Source organism: Lagenorhynchus albirostris, chromosome 10 (assembly GCF_949774975.1).
Source record: "Lagenorhynchus albirostris chromosome 10, mLagAlb1.1, whole genome shotgun sequence".
NCBI classification, from domain to species: Eukaryota; Metazoa; Chordata; class Mammalia; order Artiodactyla; family Delphinidae; genus Lagenorhynchus; species Lagenorhynchus albirostris.
Genome location: NC_083104.1, coordinates 61,679,939 through 61,696,158, shown reverse-complemented (window position 1 = coordinate 61,696,158; position 16,220 = coordinate 61,679,939). Strand labels below are relative to the sequence as shown.

The window sequence follows — 16,220 nt, the reverse complement described above, 5'->3', positions numbered from 1 at the left end:
GGTGTTTTTCTTCCGGGCCAGGGTGGGGGGAGTCAAATGTCATTAAACACAAAGTAGTTGTCTTATGCTCCAAAAAGAAATGTCTTCTAATATATTGATTTTTCACTCATTTACTATGTTTTTATTTTGTTAACAAATTTTTCTTTCTTTCTTTATATGTAGTTTCTTCTGCAGCCTGGTTTATCTGATCTATGAAACTAGGGACCATGCCTCAGTTTTATTTTTTCATAGAGCTCTATATAGGCTTTTAGTAAGTGTTGGTTGGATAGAAATCATAGTGTTTTCTGCCCAGTGATGAGGCTCGAGGTCTAATGTATTTCATTTAACTGTTATGAGAATGGATTCTTTATGTGACAAAAAATTTGCAAACAGGTAAATGAGATAGGTGATTTTTGAACAGGCCTCTGGAGTCTTTGGATGCCTCAATGACAGCTGTGGATGGCGATGCAAAGCCCCCTGACCAGAGCTTGAGGCTTGCCACCCAAATTTCAACCGGAGCAACTCTATTTTTTTCTGATTCATTTATTTGAGAGCATTTATTCAAAACAGAATACATGTTAAAATCACACCCCCATTATCACTGGAAACTACTGAAACTGATCTTTTTATCATTTTCTCTCACCTCTAAAATATTCTGATTCAATTGCCAGTTTCCACTTCAGTAAATAATTGAGCTGAAGGTACTGTTTATTAATCTGGTGTGTCTATACATTTGCTCGGGGCAACATTGTATTCTATTTTTACTAAACTCTAATTTAAAATTCAGTACTTCTTGTGCTGTATTGTCACAAAGAGAAATTACAGATATTTTTACATAATAGTGCATTAATGAAAAATATCTCAAATTAGTATCTATGGTCATCACTACACTGAAATTACAGTCTTATTAGACCTGCCTGGATCTTGATATTTGCTCTCTTAATAAAGAAGCATATATATCACTTTGTCCCAAGTGTGTTTAAAAATATTTTGATGAATATATTTCATAGGAGTAATTTTCTTTGTAATACCTTTTTTTACAATCTTCATGCTTTTTTTTTTTTCATTTAGACTCATCAGTTGTTAATGTTTTGGGTTTTTTTGTTGGTGGTGGTTCTTTATTTTTTTTTACATCTTTATTGGAGTATAATTGCTTTATAATGGTGTGCTAGTTTCTGCTTTATAACAAAGTGAATGTTATACATATACATATGTTCCCATATCTCTTCCCTCTTGCATCTCCCTCCCTCCCACCCTCCCTATCCCACCCCTCCAGGCGGTCACAAAGCACCGAGCTGATCTCCCTGTGCTATGCGGCTGCTTCCCACTAGCTATTTACCTTATGTTTGGTAGTGTATATATGTCCATGCCTCTCTCTCGCTTTGTCACAGCTTACCCTTCCCACTCCCAATATCCTCAAGTCCATTCTCTAGTAGGTCTGTGTCTTTATTCCTGTCATACCCCTAGGTTTTCATGACATTGTTTTTTCTTAAATTCCATATATATGTGTTAGCATATGGTATTTGTCTTTCTCTTTCTGACTTACTTCACTCTGTATGACAGACTCTAGGTCTATCCACCTCATTACAAATAGCTCAATTTCGTTTCTTTTTATGGCTGAGTAATATTCCATTGTATATATGTGCCACATCTTCTTTATCCATTCATCCGATGATGGACACCCAGGTTGTTTCCATCTCCTGGCTATTGTAAATAGAGCTGCAATGAACATTTTGGTACATGACTGTTTTTGAATTATGGTTTTCTCAGGGTATATGCCCAGTAGTGGGATTGCTGGGTCATATGGTAGTTCTATTTGTAGTTTTTGAAGGAACCTCCATACTGTTCTCCATAGTGGCTGTACCAATTCACATTCCCACCAGCAGTGCAAGAGTGTTCCCTTTTCTCCACACCCTCTCCAGCATTTATTGTTTCTAGATTTTTTGATGATGGCCATTCTGACTGGTGTGAGATGATATCTCATTGTAGTTTTGATTTGCATTTCTCTGAGCATTCTTTCATGTGTTTGTTGGCAGTCTGTATATCTTCTTTGGAGAAATTTCTATTTAGATCTTCTGCCCATTTTTGGATTGGGTTGTTTGTTTTTTTGTTATTGAGCTGCATGAGCTGCTTATAAATTTTGGAGATTAATCCTTTGTCAGTTGCTTCATTTGCAAATATTTTCTCCCATTCTGAGGGTTGTCTTTTCATCTTGTTTATGGTTTCCTTTGCTGTGTAAAAGCTTTGAAGTTTCATTAGGTCCCATTTGTTTATTTTTGTTTTTATTTCCATTTCTCTAGGAGGTGGGTCAAAAAGGATCTTGCTGTGATTTATGTCATAGAGTGTTCTGCCTATGTTTTCCTCTAAGAGTTTGATAGTTTCTGACCTTACATTTAGGTCTTTAATCCATTTTGAGCTTATTTTTGTGTATGGTGTTAGGGAGTGATCTAATCTTCATGCTTTTTTAAATTGTTTTTATTTCATATTGGAGTATAGTTGATTTACAATGTTGTGTTAGTTTCAGGTGTACAGCAAAGTGATTCAGTTATACATATACATATATCTATACTTTTTCAGATTATTTTCCCATATAGGTTATTACAGAGTATTGAGTAGAATTCCATGTGCTATATAGCAGGTCCTTGTTGAAGTAATACCTTTTTTAAAAAAAAAACTGCCTTAAAAATATTCTAAGGAGGGGTGGTCTATGGAGAAAGGAGATTGATGACACAATAAAATGCTAAAAATTCCTGCTTTAGATGGTGACACAGCTGACAATTATTATTTTGAATTAAGCAGGAATATGACAACAGATGCTTTCTATACCTGTAAGCAATAGACCTCAGCAGCTGTACCTGTTTGGGAAAGATTAGAGCCATTCACCCTATGCCCTGCATTCAGTTCTGCATAGCACCACTCTCCAGAAAGTTATAACTAACCTTCCTTGAACAGGAAATAGTATTTTGGTATTCTTTTCTTTTGTTTCATCAGTTTATTTTTCTTGTGGTAGCCCCACATAAATTCAACATTTATATGCTTTACTGAAAATGTTTTTTTTTTTTTTCCTACCCAGGATTCCTTCACATGTGGCTCCTAACACCACAATTTTCCTTGGTAATGCATCTGTCTCCTACCATCAGTTCTTGTGGGTTCAGTAGGGCCGCTTCCAAATGCCTCTATGATGCTGGGCACCAAGTGGGACCAGTTCCACTTGGCAAGATTGATGGGCATGGGGCCCATCTAGAACTGATGTGAACTCAATTCTGGAATACTAATGGGAAGAGCCCCACTTCCCACTCTGGCTTTTAAGAGAGAAGGATGCAGGCTGAGAGCTTGACATCATCTTCCATCAAGAGGAAAGAAGCTGCCTGTGAATGGAGCCGACAGAAGAAAGCAACTCAGAGGCAGGATGGCAAGCCCTTCAGACCTCGAAGGTTTAAAACATGCAGGAAATCAGCTCTACCACTGGACTCTTCAACTAACAGAACCTCTTGGAGGAGGTCATCCAGGGCGTGTTACTGCAGTTTGATCTATGAGCTGGACCCAGGCAATTGGAAGATCCTTCCTGCCTCCTCTGTCCTCCGAATGTACGTTCTGTCCACTGTTCCCACAGTGGGGCTGTTCTGAAGGACTCAGCCTTGAGAGAGCTCTGTGTGGTTGAGACCATCTGGATGGAGCACATGACTGAACCCAGTTAAGGCCTCTCTATAAAATTTTAAGATTCTGGTGGGTGGGTGCGAATATCTAATTGTCTGTTGTTCACCCCAAACAAGTTCGTTGTATGTAAGTTCCTTTGCTTATTAAATCTGATACCTGCCTATCCGGAGCGATCTGCCCCTTTGTTCAGACTCTCCTTGCCCTTTGTGTAAGGGACCAGTTTGCAAACCAACAGAGCCACCAAATCTTTCTTGAGCTTAAGCCATTTTTAGTCATCTTATATCAAAAAGAATAACTATCTCAACAAAATTTATAATATAAGCTTAGTGACTCAGTGCCTTTTGAAAGGAAATAATTGATTAATTTTATGACATTATAATTATTGGTTAAATAATAACTAAGCCAGTGGGTGCAATATAACTGCCGTTTATCTCTTGTAATATAAACCTCATATACATATTTAACATTTATAGCAACCATGGATACAGTCAGCCCATTTTACAGAGTAAATATAAATAACTTCTGATTGAAAGTCATTTACATACACCTACAGAGAAAAATAGGGTTATAATTTCAGTTTGTTGGACTCCAGAGTCTGTACTTTTCCATCATGCATTCTGAAAACAAAATACGCTATAACTTATTTTCTAGTGTAAATTAAATATGGACAAATGCAATCAACAACCCTCTCATTGTGTAACTTCGTACACACAAATGCTCCTACCCCATCTCAAGATAGTTATCCGTGCCTGTCTTTTCCTAATTTCCTGTTATGCAGCATTTTTTTACTTCCTAAGTGTTCATTACAAAAATGTCTCAGGCTATTTTAAAAGTCGAAGCCTCAGGCTGTCCCCAGGTAGATGATGTGTTCTAGATTCTGGTGCGGAAGAGCACAGTCTAAGTAAGAGGAGATAAATACTGCCTGTCTAGTCCACTAAGGCTGTTATAACAATATACTGCAGACTGGGTAGCTTACAAATAACAGAAATTTATTTCTCACAGTTCCAGAGACTGGAAGTCCAAGATCAAGCTGCGAGCACAGTCACAGTCTCACGAGGACCCTCTTCCTAATTCATGGCTGACAACTTCTCACTGTGTCCTCACAAGATGGAAGGAGCAAGGGACTTTCTGGAGTTTCTTTTTTTAAAACATTAATCCCACTCATGAGGGTTGCGCCTCATGATTTAAGTAACCCCCAAATGCTCCACCTAATGCCATCTCCTCTGGGGTTTAGGATTTCAACATATGAATTTGGGGGGACACATCTTCAGATCATAGCAATGCCTCTCATTGAAGCTCAGAAAAATAGTGTCGAGTGGCAAATGTCGAGGAGTCATTTCGTACACATTGCCCTGTTTGAAGTGTTAGAGGAACTGTGGCTAGAGCAGCACAAGTTTTAGGCACACTGGGGCACCTGTAAAGAACATTTCTTGTTTGGAAAGATGAAGTACACTGTTTTGATCCTAGTGGAACTTGAATTCCCCATACGTTTTCCTGGGCTTTGCTTATGCCTTTTCTCCTTTTTCCTATCCTCAAAGATATAAAATTGTCTGAATTATGCTAATTAATGAAGTAGAAACTGAGCATTCTCAAGTGTCTAGGAAAATTTTGAGTTATAGTTGGGAAGCTTGTACACAGTTTAGCATTCTAGTTGAATGGGGAAAAAACCCACCTTTTTCCTGATTGCACAGAGTATGTATCACTTCTTAGTATCTGGCTCTTGGGCTTTCCTGGAAGCATAATATCTGAGATCAGTACACTCAGAAGAGAATAATTGAATTTGGACCTATTTAGGAAAGTTCACAGCTCAGGAAAGATTGGTGAGGAAGTGGTGACAGGAAGCCGACTAGAATCAGTGATGTTTTTAGGAAGCAGGAGTACAAGCTGAAGCCTTGTTGTGGATAGTTGCTGTTAAGAAGGTGGTTGGAAAAAGATATCTGCTTTTCTTCCAGGTGAACAGCCCCACGTTGGCTACCATGATAGTTTTCATTTTCTTTGGTAAGTGAATTATGCTTCCAGTTTATCTGAATTCATAACACCAATTCTCAGTGAAACAAATGCTGTCTCCTGTCTCTTAACTGTCAAGCTAACAAATGTTTATAATATAAAGTATTAATTGCAAATTTATACTTTAACAGAGCTTCTTAATTTTGCAAAAATGTACACTTACTTTTACTCATTTATAGCTCTATAGAAAATGCACAATGTGAGAATTGCATTAACAGCTCAGGTTGTTTCTTTTTTATATATAGAATAATCCAATCACTTTAAGTAATTGATCAGGATTTATAGAATTGACATCTGTACTAGGGCCTTTTAGAAATGAAACCTTCCAGTATCTATTTACAAGTTATAAGATGACAAATTTTGAATTATTATCTATTTTTCTTTGGTATTAAATTGAAATTAGATTAATTTAAACCATTCAATTTCCCTGATTTTACGTGTTAATATTTAATAAGAGGAGGCAGTTAGTAGAGTAACACAATATGACATCAAATGCTTCTTCACATTTCAGTCAATTTTTGTAACCTAGAGATAAAGTGTGAACTTATCTCTCTTGTCTTGGGTAGTGTGAATGCATTGTAAGATGTTAGTAAAAAATAATGTATACGTAAAAGTAGACTCTATGAAGACCTACTTGCTATATGTGTTATTGGAGAAGCTATTTATATTTTAATCAGCATGCAATAGAATCTACAAATTGCATTCAGAAAAAGGGATAGTTATAATTGTAGCTGAATATTAATAATTGACTCATTAAAACAAAGTCAGTGTATTTTCTGCTTACTCTCTGCCAATAGATATTGATGAATAAAGGCACACTTGTGGGCAAGAAAACAAAGAAGGTTATTTCAAATTATGTTGGAAGTCAAAATAAATCTAGTCAAAGAAAACAAAGGCAAGAAAGAAGAAATCATTTATATATTTTCAGGTTTGGGGAGGGTTTAAGTAATCCTTATTCAAAATTTTGTTCCTTGCATTTATTGCTAATAATGTTTCCTTATTTCTATCATTTATAATAAGGAGAAATCTAGGAAACTTTAATTTTTGTAAATCAGGCAGCAATATAATGAAACACATAAAATAAATTACAAACTCATTATGGCCCCCATTGAAAAGGTAGTGATGGCCTCTTGTTTTCAACTTTCACTTCTAAATTAACCTAGACACTAGGTTGCATGAATAAGGGAAATCATACCTAACACTGTTAGGGTCAAAAGTGTGCTATCTGATAGGTTTAATCAATATTTCCCATAGTGTGTGCTTCAGAATATTTGTTCAACATCATTTAAATAGGCTTTGCGATGCGGGAAAGTTCTGCAGCCAAAGAAATGTGAGACATAGTGAATTTTTAAAACAAAGCATTTAATAGCCTAATGAGTCTTATACATCTTTAAAGGGTGATAAAATGTGCAATATTCTCCATCTTATTTATTTTAAAATAGAACCTGTTTCTCCCTTAGCATTTCAGGATGCTCCTTGAAAACTCCTGGCTTAAATACATGGCCAGAAATCATAGTCAGGAATGGATAAGATTCTGGAAAGCTGAAGTTATTTTGATTTTTCTGGGCCAAACAATTGAAGTGGTTTTCCTACTTGATTCAGTATTTCTTCTGAGTGGAAGGTGTGGAAAATCACGTAAAACAATCAAGATGATTATTCAACCTAAAATTTTAAATATGAAAAAAAATAAAACACATTTGGGAAAGATAATATGTAGAATTCATTAATGATCATTGCACTGAGATACAAGTGAGGTTTGATGATATACCCAGGAGACCATCACCCATAAGGTTCCTGAGAGAAGTATTCACAAGATAATAGTGATCAATGAAAAATGAAACTCTAGTTGCTTATAAATTGACTTTCTGACATGAAATCCCTACTTCAGGATCTTTGGCAAGCTGGATTGAAGTAAGTAACCTTGGGCCAGAATGGAAGTGGCTCTTTCTCTTTCTCTAGGCTTGCTAACCTAGAACAGGAGCTTGGCTAGGTGAGGTTATCCATGAACACATGAGAACACGGAAAGCTGATATGTCAATTTCCACTCTAGCCCTCAAACAGAAAAATGTGACCAAGTCACACGCATGGGCTTAATCTCCAAATGCAGTGACTCAGCCAGTAATACATATGATCCGATCAGTTTTCATGGATTCTCCTTAGGAGAAGAGGTTTGGAAAGAGGTAAGTTTTTTTAAAAGAAGATGTTGTGGCTTTACTTGAAGCCTATAACTCTATGTTGTGACAAGTCGTTCATAATAACATCATCTTTTTAAAAATTCAAATAATTTGGCTCTGATTAAGACATAGCTTGAGGTCTCTTGACTATAGTTAATACACTGTCTCTAGAACTCAATTGTAATTCCCATATTTTTCTATGGATTGATTAAACAAGTGTCAGTTTGTATGCTTGCAGAATTAGTTTGAGTAATTGGTACAATATACTAAATTAACATTGCTGCTTTCTTGATATTTTTAAAAACTTGCTGGAATCTTTTCTCTTCTACCCAAAATAACTTGTAAATATCTGGAAGGTGTTATATTTATTGAATATTAAGAGTTATTTATATATAACTCATCCATACAGAACGATTCAAGTTGGTTAAGTCAACATGCATTAACTGAATATGTATGATCCATCATTGTGTTGATGATAGGGATATGATCATGAATTAATGCCTGCTGAGTAAAACCCCAGAACCCAGTGGTAAAGACAAAAATAAATATACACTTTCATTATGGAGCAATAAATGCTATAGTTGGGAAATTCCCAAGATTGTAGTGAAACAGATGAGGGGTGTTGAATTCAATTTGAATGTAGGAAAACAGGTATTGAATTCAGGGAAATTTTCCCTCAAAATAGGTAGTTATTGTGTTGAGTCTTAAATGACAAAAAAAGGGTTATTCCAGAGTAAAAAGAAAAGGGGTGACATACAGTAAATGCTCAGAGGTACAAGGCAGCATGAAGCATCTGAGAAACTATAAATGTTCGAGGACCTCCAGATTGCACATGATGAAGAATAGGAGAGTCATGCTAAGAGGAACCATCCAAAGGATGAAGCAGAGAAACAGCAGGACCAGAATGATACATGAGGCAGATTAGGGGGTGTAAAGAACCTACCTGAATAAGATAGAACTGGAGGCAGACTGACTAACTGGTGAGTTGGTCAAATATTCAAAATGAGAATCAATGAACTATACAAGAGTGGATATGGGAGAGTAAAACTGAGGATAGAAAAGGAGCCTATCATGAACCCAAGGTTCCCAGTGTGGGTGCCATGGTGAATGGTGAAATTGCTGATGAAGTAGGGTGGTCCAGCAGGGAGTGGTGATGAGCAGGACACTACTGATGTTAATATTGTCTGGAAGTGTGTCTGGAACATTTAGGTGGAGAGAACATCATCTGTAACTGGAATACTGGAAAATAACAGGATTGAATTAGATATTTGAGAATCATCAGTCTAGATATTTTAGTTAAAACCATAAATACATGGAATTGTCCACAGAAAGGGTGTAAAATGAGAATAAGAAAAGTCTGAGGATAGAACCTAAGCTTCAAATATACATTAATAGAAAAGTAAGAGGATCCTGGGAAGAATTCTAACTGTGGTCAGAAAATATCAAACGAATAAATATCAAGAGAATTAGAAGAGGGGGTTGCCAAAAGAAAAGAGATTCAAGAACAAAATGACAATGATAAAAGTAAGCCCAATGATAAAAGTAAGCAAGATGCCCAATGATAAAAGTAAGCAAGATGCCCAATGATAAAAGTAAGCAAGATGAAGTCTTAAAACTATTAAATTTGATGTTATGGAGATGATTGGAGCATTTTTTAAAGTAGTTTCAATGGAGCAATAGAAATAACAATAAATTATATGCTGAGAAATGAATAGGCAGTAAGAAAGAAAGAGGGCAAATACAGACTTTTTATTTAAGAATCTTATATAAGACAAACAGAGATCTATAGCTAGAGGGGAGGTTAAGATCTGTTCCAGATTTGTAATAATTTTATCACATTTCAGTTTTCATAATTCTGGTCTTGATCGTTAATCACTTAGTTTTGAGGTAAATAACTGCCATATTGCTGTTGTTTTTGTTGTTCTGTTATTGTTGTTATTCAAGCTGTGGGGCTATGCTTGGACAATGAGTCCACTTCCCAAACCATTGATTGCACATATTTAAGAGAACTCTGCCTAAGTGATGCAGACGGATGTAAACATGCCTGGAGAATAATGGAAGATGCCTGCAATGTGTCAGGTAAAACACGCTCTATACTAACATAAAAAGTTTAAAACACACTCAAATAATTTCTTTTTACAGAGATAAAAATAGAATTTGTTCTTTTCTTTCACTATCCTAGGAACTAAGTTTTTTCTCTAAATACCTTACTTAAACTTGGTATTCAAGTGATTTGCCTACAATTACTTATTAGTGAATTTAGATACAAAAGACTGTTCTTAAATTACTCAAAGGCCCTAATGCATTGACACTGCAGGCAACTTTATGCAGGATTTCAGATTATTATTTTACTTATCTCACTAATGTTACAATTATACACATGCCTCTCAGAAGCATGGCAACAATTTTTCAAATAAAATGTTCTTTTGCTTATATGTTACTATGTCAGGATAACATAGGAAGATAACATTTGTCATAATCAAACACATTATTTATTTGCATGTACATAACGTGAGTTTTATATTTTTGCAACCTATACACTATTTTCCATTCCAACTGTGTCAAGAACAAGTTAAAACATATTTTTGCTTTTAACTAGTCCTACATTCCAAACATTTGAGAGGAGGCCCAATGGGTAGAGAATATGAAGATTGGAAAGTCACTGTCATTTGTTTAACAGAAAAATAAAGTACTGAATATATCAAGTAACTGAATATATATTGAATGAGAGCATTATAGTAAGACTCCATTCACTAAAAATGATAAACGTATTATTTAAGGGGACATTGCCCAATATTATTATGACATAACTTTTCAAAACACCTTATACTAACATAAGTTTTATCAACTTGTATAATGAATATGATAAAACCATAAAAACCCAATAAACTTTCTGGCATATTCAGTAAGAGAACTCCAAAGTGAAAAAATAAAAATATATTCTTTCATGACTCACTTTGCTACTCCAACCATTTCATGAAGAATAAATTCTGTACTGCTCACAACCCTTTCCTATCTGCCTGAGCTTCCTCTACCTCCCAAAAATGTAAGGTGGAGTGTGTTGGGTTAAGAGGCAACCACCCATAGTTCTAACAATGTCAACATTCACAATCTCCAACATCAGAGCTCCTGTCCAGCCACAAGATTTCAAGGAATTACATAGGATGTAGACAAGGAGCAAGATTTCCTTTTCTTCCCTGCCCTTGAAAGGAGTACATGCAATGTTCGTACGCCAAAGAGTTATAGGTCTCTAATCCAACATTCTCATTACAGTTCAGGAAAAGAATTTCAATTGCAAGTTTTCTCAAATAACATAATAATATTAAGATGAGAATAAAGGACAATGACAAAAAAAGTCTGTTATTTGTTTTGATGATGAATCTCCTTGTTACATTTTATAAGGCAATTTAAAATATCACATTCAGCGTGTTATGAATTATAACATATTTATTGATTTCAGTATACAAATAGCAAGTCATTTGCAGTGAAAGGTAAATTTGCATAATTATACCATGCATGGAGTTGAAATAGAAATATTCTCAAATACACAAATGAAATGCACTCAAGTAGTTTTATTCAGAAAACTGAATAAAAGAAAATTGTTGGGTAGATGAATATGGCCTTTTAAATTAAAGCAGAACATGAAATATTGGTAATTATGAAAGATGCACTATTCAATAATATTAAGTGCTTTCTAAGAGTCAGGACCACATTTTTTTCCATGATAAATTTAGAGCCACTTGCTTGTCTCTTATTATTATCTTGGAATGACATGTAAATAAAATGAGGTTAAGACCAAACAGCTAATACAATTGCTAAACTGACAAAATAGCTAAGATTACAGAGCATTGTGGTCACCTCGTGTAAGGGCAGCCTTGATTATTATTAAAGAGGAAAAGTTGGCATTCTAAGTGAGGACAAATCTCCTTTAAAATACAGAAAGTTTTATTCTATTTTAGAAAGTAAATATTGGTGGAGAAAACAGTAGAAATAGTTTTTGCTTGAAAAGTCAATTATATGGACATGCTGTAGCAACCTCAACTCTAATCATGAATTACTAAAACTAATATGTTAAAAGCTTTGGGTAGGGGGAGGCTCTTTAAAGCTTTAATGTACCTTGGATAGGAGGCCTCAAAAATTATATTCAGATTAATATCTAGAGTGTTATATGTTTGACTGTGAAATCCAGGCAACCCCTGCCAGATGAAGGATTCATCCACCCATAATTTAAGTATCTGGTCTTTAGCAGAAAGCAATTTCCAATTTAAAAATTGTCTCTGCTCTGATGACCTCTACTGTACCATTAAGAAATTGCTTGGAAAAAAATGCATCAACAAATCAGGTAATACATTGTTATATGAAACATTTACTGTCATTGAAAAGTACAATGTCAAAATGAACCACATCTATGTAATTTGATGAACTCTTGTTTTTTCTGGTTACTTGATTAATTCTTCATGTAATTTAAGGTTCTGTGAGCTGTAGATCTCAGTAAGTGCATGACATATTTCTGTAATTGCTAACCACAATTTTCAAGTTTCATTCTATTATAATTCATTAGTATTATAGATTCACTCATTCAATACATATATTTGTGAGGCTCACTATGGCTTTGCACAAGACTTAAATGATAGAAGATAAATAAGGTACCATTTCTGTTGGTAAAGAATACAGGGTCTCCTGAGGAAGACCAAAGTATAACCACTTACCCAGAATTATGCTTGCCTTTGGATAGGAGAACTTGATTATTTAATATGCATTTATTTATTGTCTACTCAAAGTGCCAGCCTGATGGTGAAGTAGTGGTAATCAAGCTTGTTGGCATGTGTCCTGAGCTTACAGAAAGATTTTCCAACAGATACGTGGGATCCAATAGCCCTAATGTAATCAATTTCCATATCCTCAGTGTCCCTATGTACGTTCTCCGAAAAGTGGTCAGCTTGGGAATGCACCTGTTTTCACAGAGTTCTCACCTCTTCTTTCAGAATCCTCCTTCCCCCACTTTATAAGAGAAAGGTTTACCTCTCATCTATCTTGAATGGTTTCATTGTCCAACCCCTCCAATCATTACTGGACAGTTTTCTGTTCCATAATTTTGCCTTTACCAGAATTTTATATAAATGGAATTATATAACATGTAGCCTTTTGAGCCAGTGTTCTTTTCTTTAAAATAATATATTTGCAATTCATCAAAAAATTGTTCCCTTTTTTGATGAGTAGTATTCCATTGTATGGTTATTCCATAAATTGGTTATCCATTCACCACTGAAAGTCATTTACATTGTTTCCAGATTTTTAGAGATTATAAAGCTGCTATAAATAGTCACATATAAGATTTGTATGAATATAAGTTATTTCTCTTTGGTAAAAAAGTATTGGGTCATATAGTAAAGTGTATGTTTAACTTTATAAGGAGATTTAATACTGTATTTCAGATATGAAGTCACCATAAATGTATGAAAGTTCCAGTTGCTCCACATTCTCAGAAGCACTCACGTTTTTTTTTTGCCATTCCAAAACATATTTAATGGTATCATACTATAGTTTTAATTTGCACTTAAATAATAATAATGTTGATCATATTTTCATGTGCTTATGTGTCACCTCTATATATTATTTGGTAAAGTCTCTCTCCAAAATTATGTAGTTTAGGTTCTATATTTAGGTCTATGATGCATTTTGAGTTAATTTTTTATATGGTGCAAGCTATGGGTCAGATATGTTATTTTGCCATATGAATATCTGATTGTCCCACCACATTTGCTGAAGATATTTTCAATTTCACTTTTCTCAAAAGATCGCTAGGCTGTATATTGCTGGCTCTACTTCCAATTACCTATATTTCTATACTTTTGCTAATATCCCACAGTCTTATTTATTGTAATTTCATGGGATATCTTGAAATAAAGTAGTGTAATTCCTTTAATTTTTTGCTTTTAAATAGTTGATTCAGCTTGTCTCCTTCTTTGTTATCCCATATAAATTTTACAATCAGCTTGTCAATGTCTACAGAAAAATCCTGCTGGTATTTTGATTTGGCTTACCTCAAAACTATAGACCAATTTGGATAGCACTGACATATTTACTATGTGAGTTTTCAAATCCGTGAACGTGATATATCTCTCCATGTATTTAGGACTTCTTTGATTTCTTTTATCAATATTTTGTACCTCTGAATATAACAGTTCTTACATTTTGTTAAGATTTACAGATATGCTTCACTTTTTTGATGCTGTTGTAAAGGGCACTTCATTTTACATTTTAATTTTCAACTGATCATAGCTAGTATACAGAAATACAATTGACATTTTATATGGACATTTTATAGTTCTAGGGGTTTTTGTTTGTTTTGTTTTTTGTAGAATCTATAGGATTTTCTATATAGATAGCCTTGTTATCTACGAATAGAGAATAAAGAGTTTTATTTTTCACTTTCCAATCTGTAAACCTTTATTTCTTATTCTTGCTCTATTGTTCTGAGTAGAACTTCCAGTATAATATTAAATAGGATTGTTTGGTGTGGCCATTTTTTGCCTTTTTACCTATCTTAGGAGGGATGTATTCGGCTTTGCACAATAAAGAATGGCTTTTGCAGTAGGCTCTTCGCAGGTTCCCTTTATCAGGCTGAGGAAATTCCTTTCTATTTCTAGTTTGCTTAGATAATTTTTATCACGAATGGATAAGTAGATGTTAAATTTTGCAAATGCTTTTTCTGCCTCTATTGAAATGATCATACGTTTACTTCTTTAGTGGTACTTGGTAAATTTTATTGTTGATTTTTGAATGTTGGATACAGCCCTTCATTCTGAGGCTACATCCTGCTCAGTCATGATGTATTATTGTATTATTCTTTTTATATATTGTTGGATTAAATTTTCTAATATTTTGTTGAGGGTCTTAAATCTATGGTCACGATGCATATTGGCATGTTATTCTCTCTTCTTAGAAAGTATTTGTCTGATTTTGTTGTCTGGATAATACTGTCTTCAAAGTGAGTTAGGAAGTATTTTCTTCTCTAAATTCTAGAATAATATAAAAAGAATTGGCGTTATTTTTTCCTTAAGTGTTTAATTCAATTTACCAATGAAGATATCTGTGCTGTTCTTCACTAGAAGGTTTTTAAATGTTCAGTGTGTTTGTTTCAAGACTGTTCTATTTCTTCTTTTGTAGTTTGATTTGTTGGATTTATGTTGAATTTTTACTTTTAGAGTTTCCATTTTACCCTTTCTTTTAGTTTCTATCACTCTGCTAAGTTGTTCCTAATATTCCCAAGTTGTCCTTTAAAAGTCTGATGAAGTTCAGGTGATGTCCTCAGTTTTGTTCAAGTACTGGATATTTGTGCCCTTCTTTCTCTCTCTTTCTGTGTCTGTTTCTCTGTATTTATCTCTCTGTCTCTGTCTTTTTTCTTTCAGTCTTTCTCTCTCAATTTTGCTCAACATTATTTCTTTTGCATTTGATTTGACTTGAAATTGATCCTCACTTTTTAGTTTCTTAAGATGAAATCTTATCAGCGATGTAAGCATCTCATTACATGAATTTCCTTCCAAGTGCTATTTTAGTCACATCTACTAATTTTAATATCTTGTGTTTTCATTTTTATTTATTTCAAAATATTTTCTTATTTCCCTTCCGACTTTTTTTTTTTTTTTTTTTTGCTGTACGCGGGTCTCTCACTGTTGTGGCCTCTCCCGTTGCGGAACTCAGGCTCTGGATGCACAGGCTCAGCGGCCATGGCTCACAGGCCTAGGCGCTCCGTGGCATGTGGGATCTTCCCAGACCGGGGCACGAACCTGTGTCCCCTGCATCGGCAGGCAGACTCTCAACCACAGTGCCACCAAGGAAGCCCCTGACTTTCTTTCTGATTCAAGGTTTATTCATAATATTATTGTTTAATTTCCAAATATTTGAGGATTTCTTAGATATCTTTGTTAATCATCTAATTCCAATAACATTAGAGAACATATTTTGTATGGTCTCAATTCTTAATGAAAATGATAACTGCTAAATATCACCTATACAATGCGATACACGTGAGGTGATACACGTGAGATTATACACACACAATTACACACTTAAAGTTATACAAGAAGAAATAATGGAGACTTAGAAGGCTTCATAGAAGAAATAACAGACTTGGGCTTTTTAGGGTGAACTGGGCTCAATAAGGAGATGAAATAAAATGGATGTTCTAGACAGAGGAAGTAGAATGGAGCAGAAGACATTGGAGAGCAACACGTTCTTGGTAAAGCTGGATTATAGAACAGAGGAGTCTTAGGAGATACTGGAAAGAAACCAGATGTTAATAAGAAGGAGGAACTTATTAAACTTACATATCTTTCTAAGGAGATTAGACTTCAAACTGTTTTGAGGAACTACTAATGCATTTTAAACAGAAGACTACAG

General features: G+C 34.7%; 1 protein-coding gene across 1 annotated transcript in view; it reads left to right on the top strand.

The window, feature by feature from the left end:
• Positions 1-5,612: 5,612 nt before the first annotated feature.
• The window catches only part of GFRAL (GDNF family receptor alpha like), a 57,071-nt gene continuing 46,463 nt past the window's right edge, over positions 5,613-16,220 (top strand). Inside the window, 3 exon segments of the mRNA XM_060163913.1 lie at positions 5,613-5,634; positions 9,762-9,896; positions 12,001-12,159. Of these exon segments, the coding sequence (XP_060019896.1) occupies positions 5,613-5,634; positions 9,762-9,896; positions 12,001-12,159 (316 nt within the window).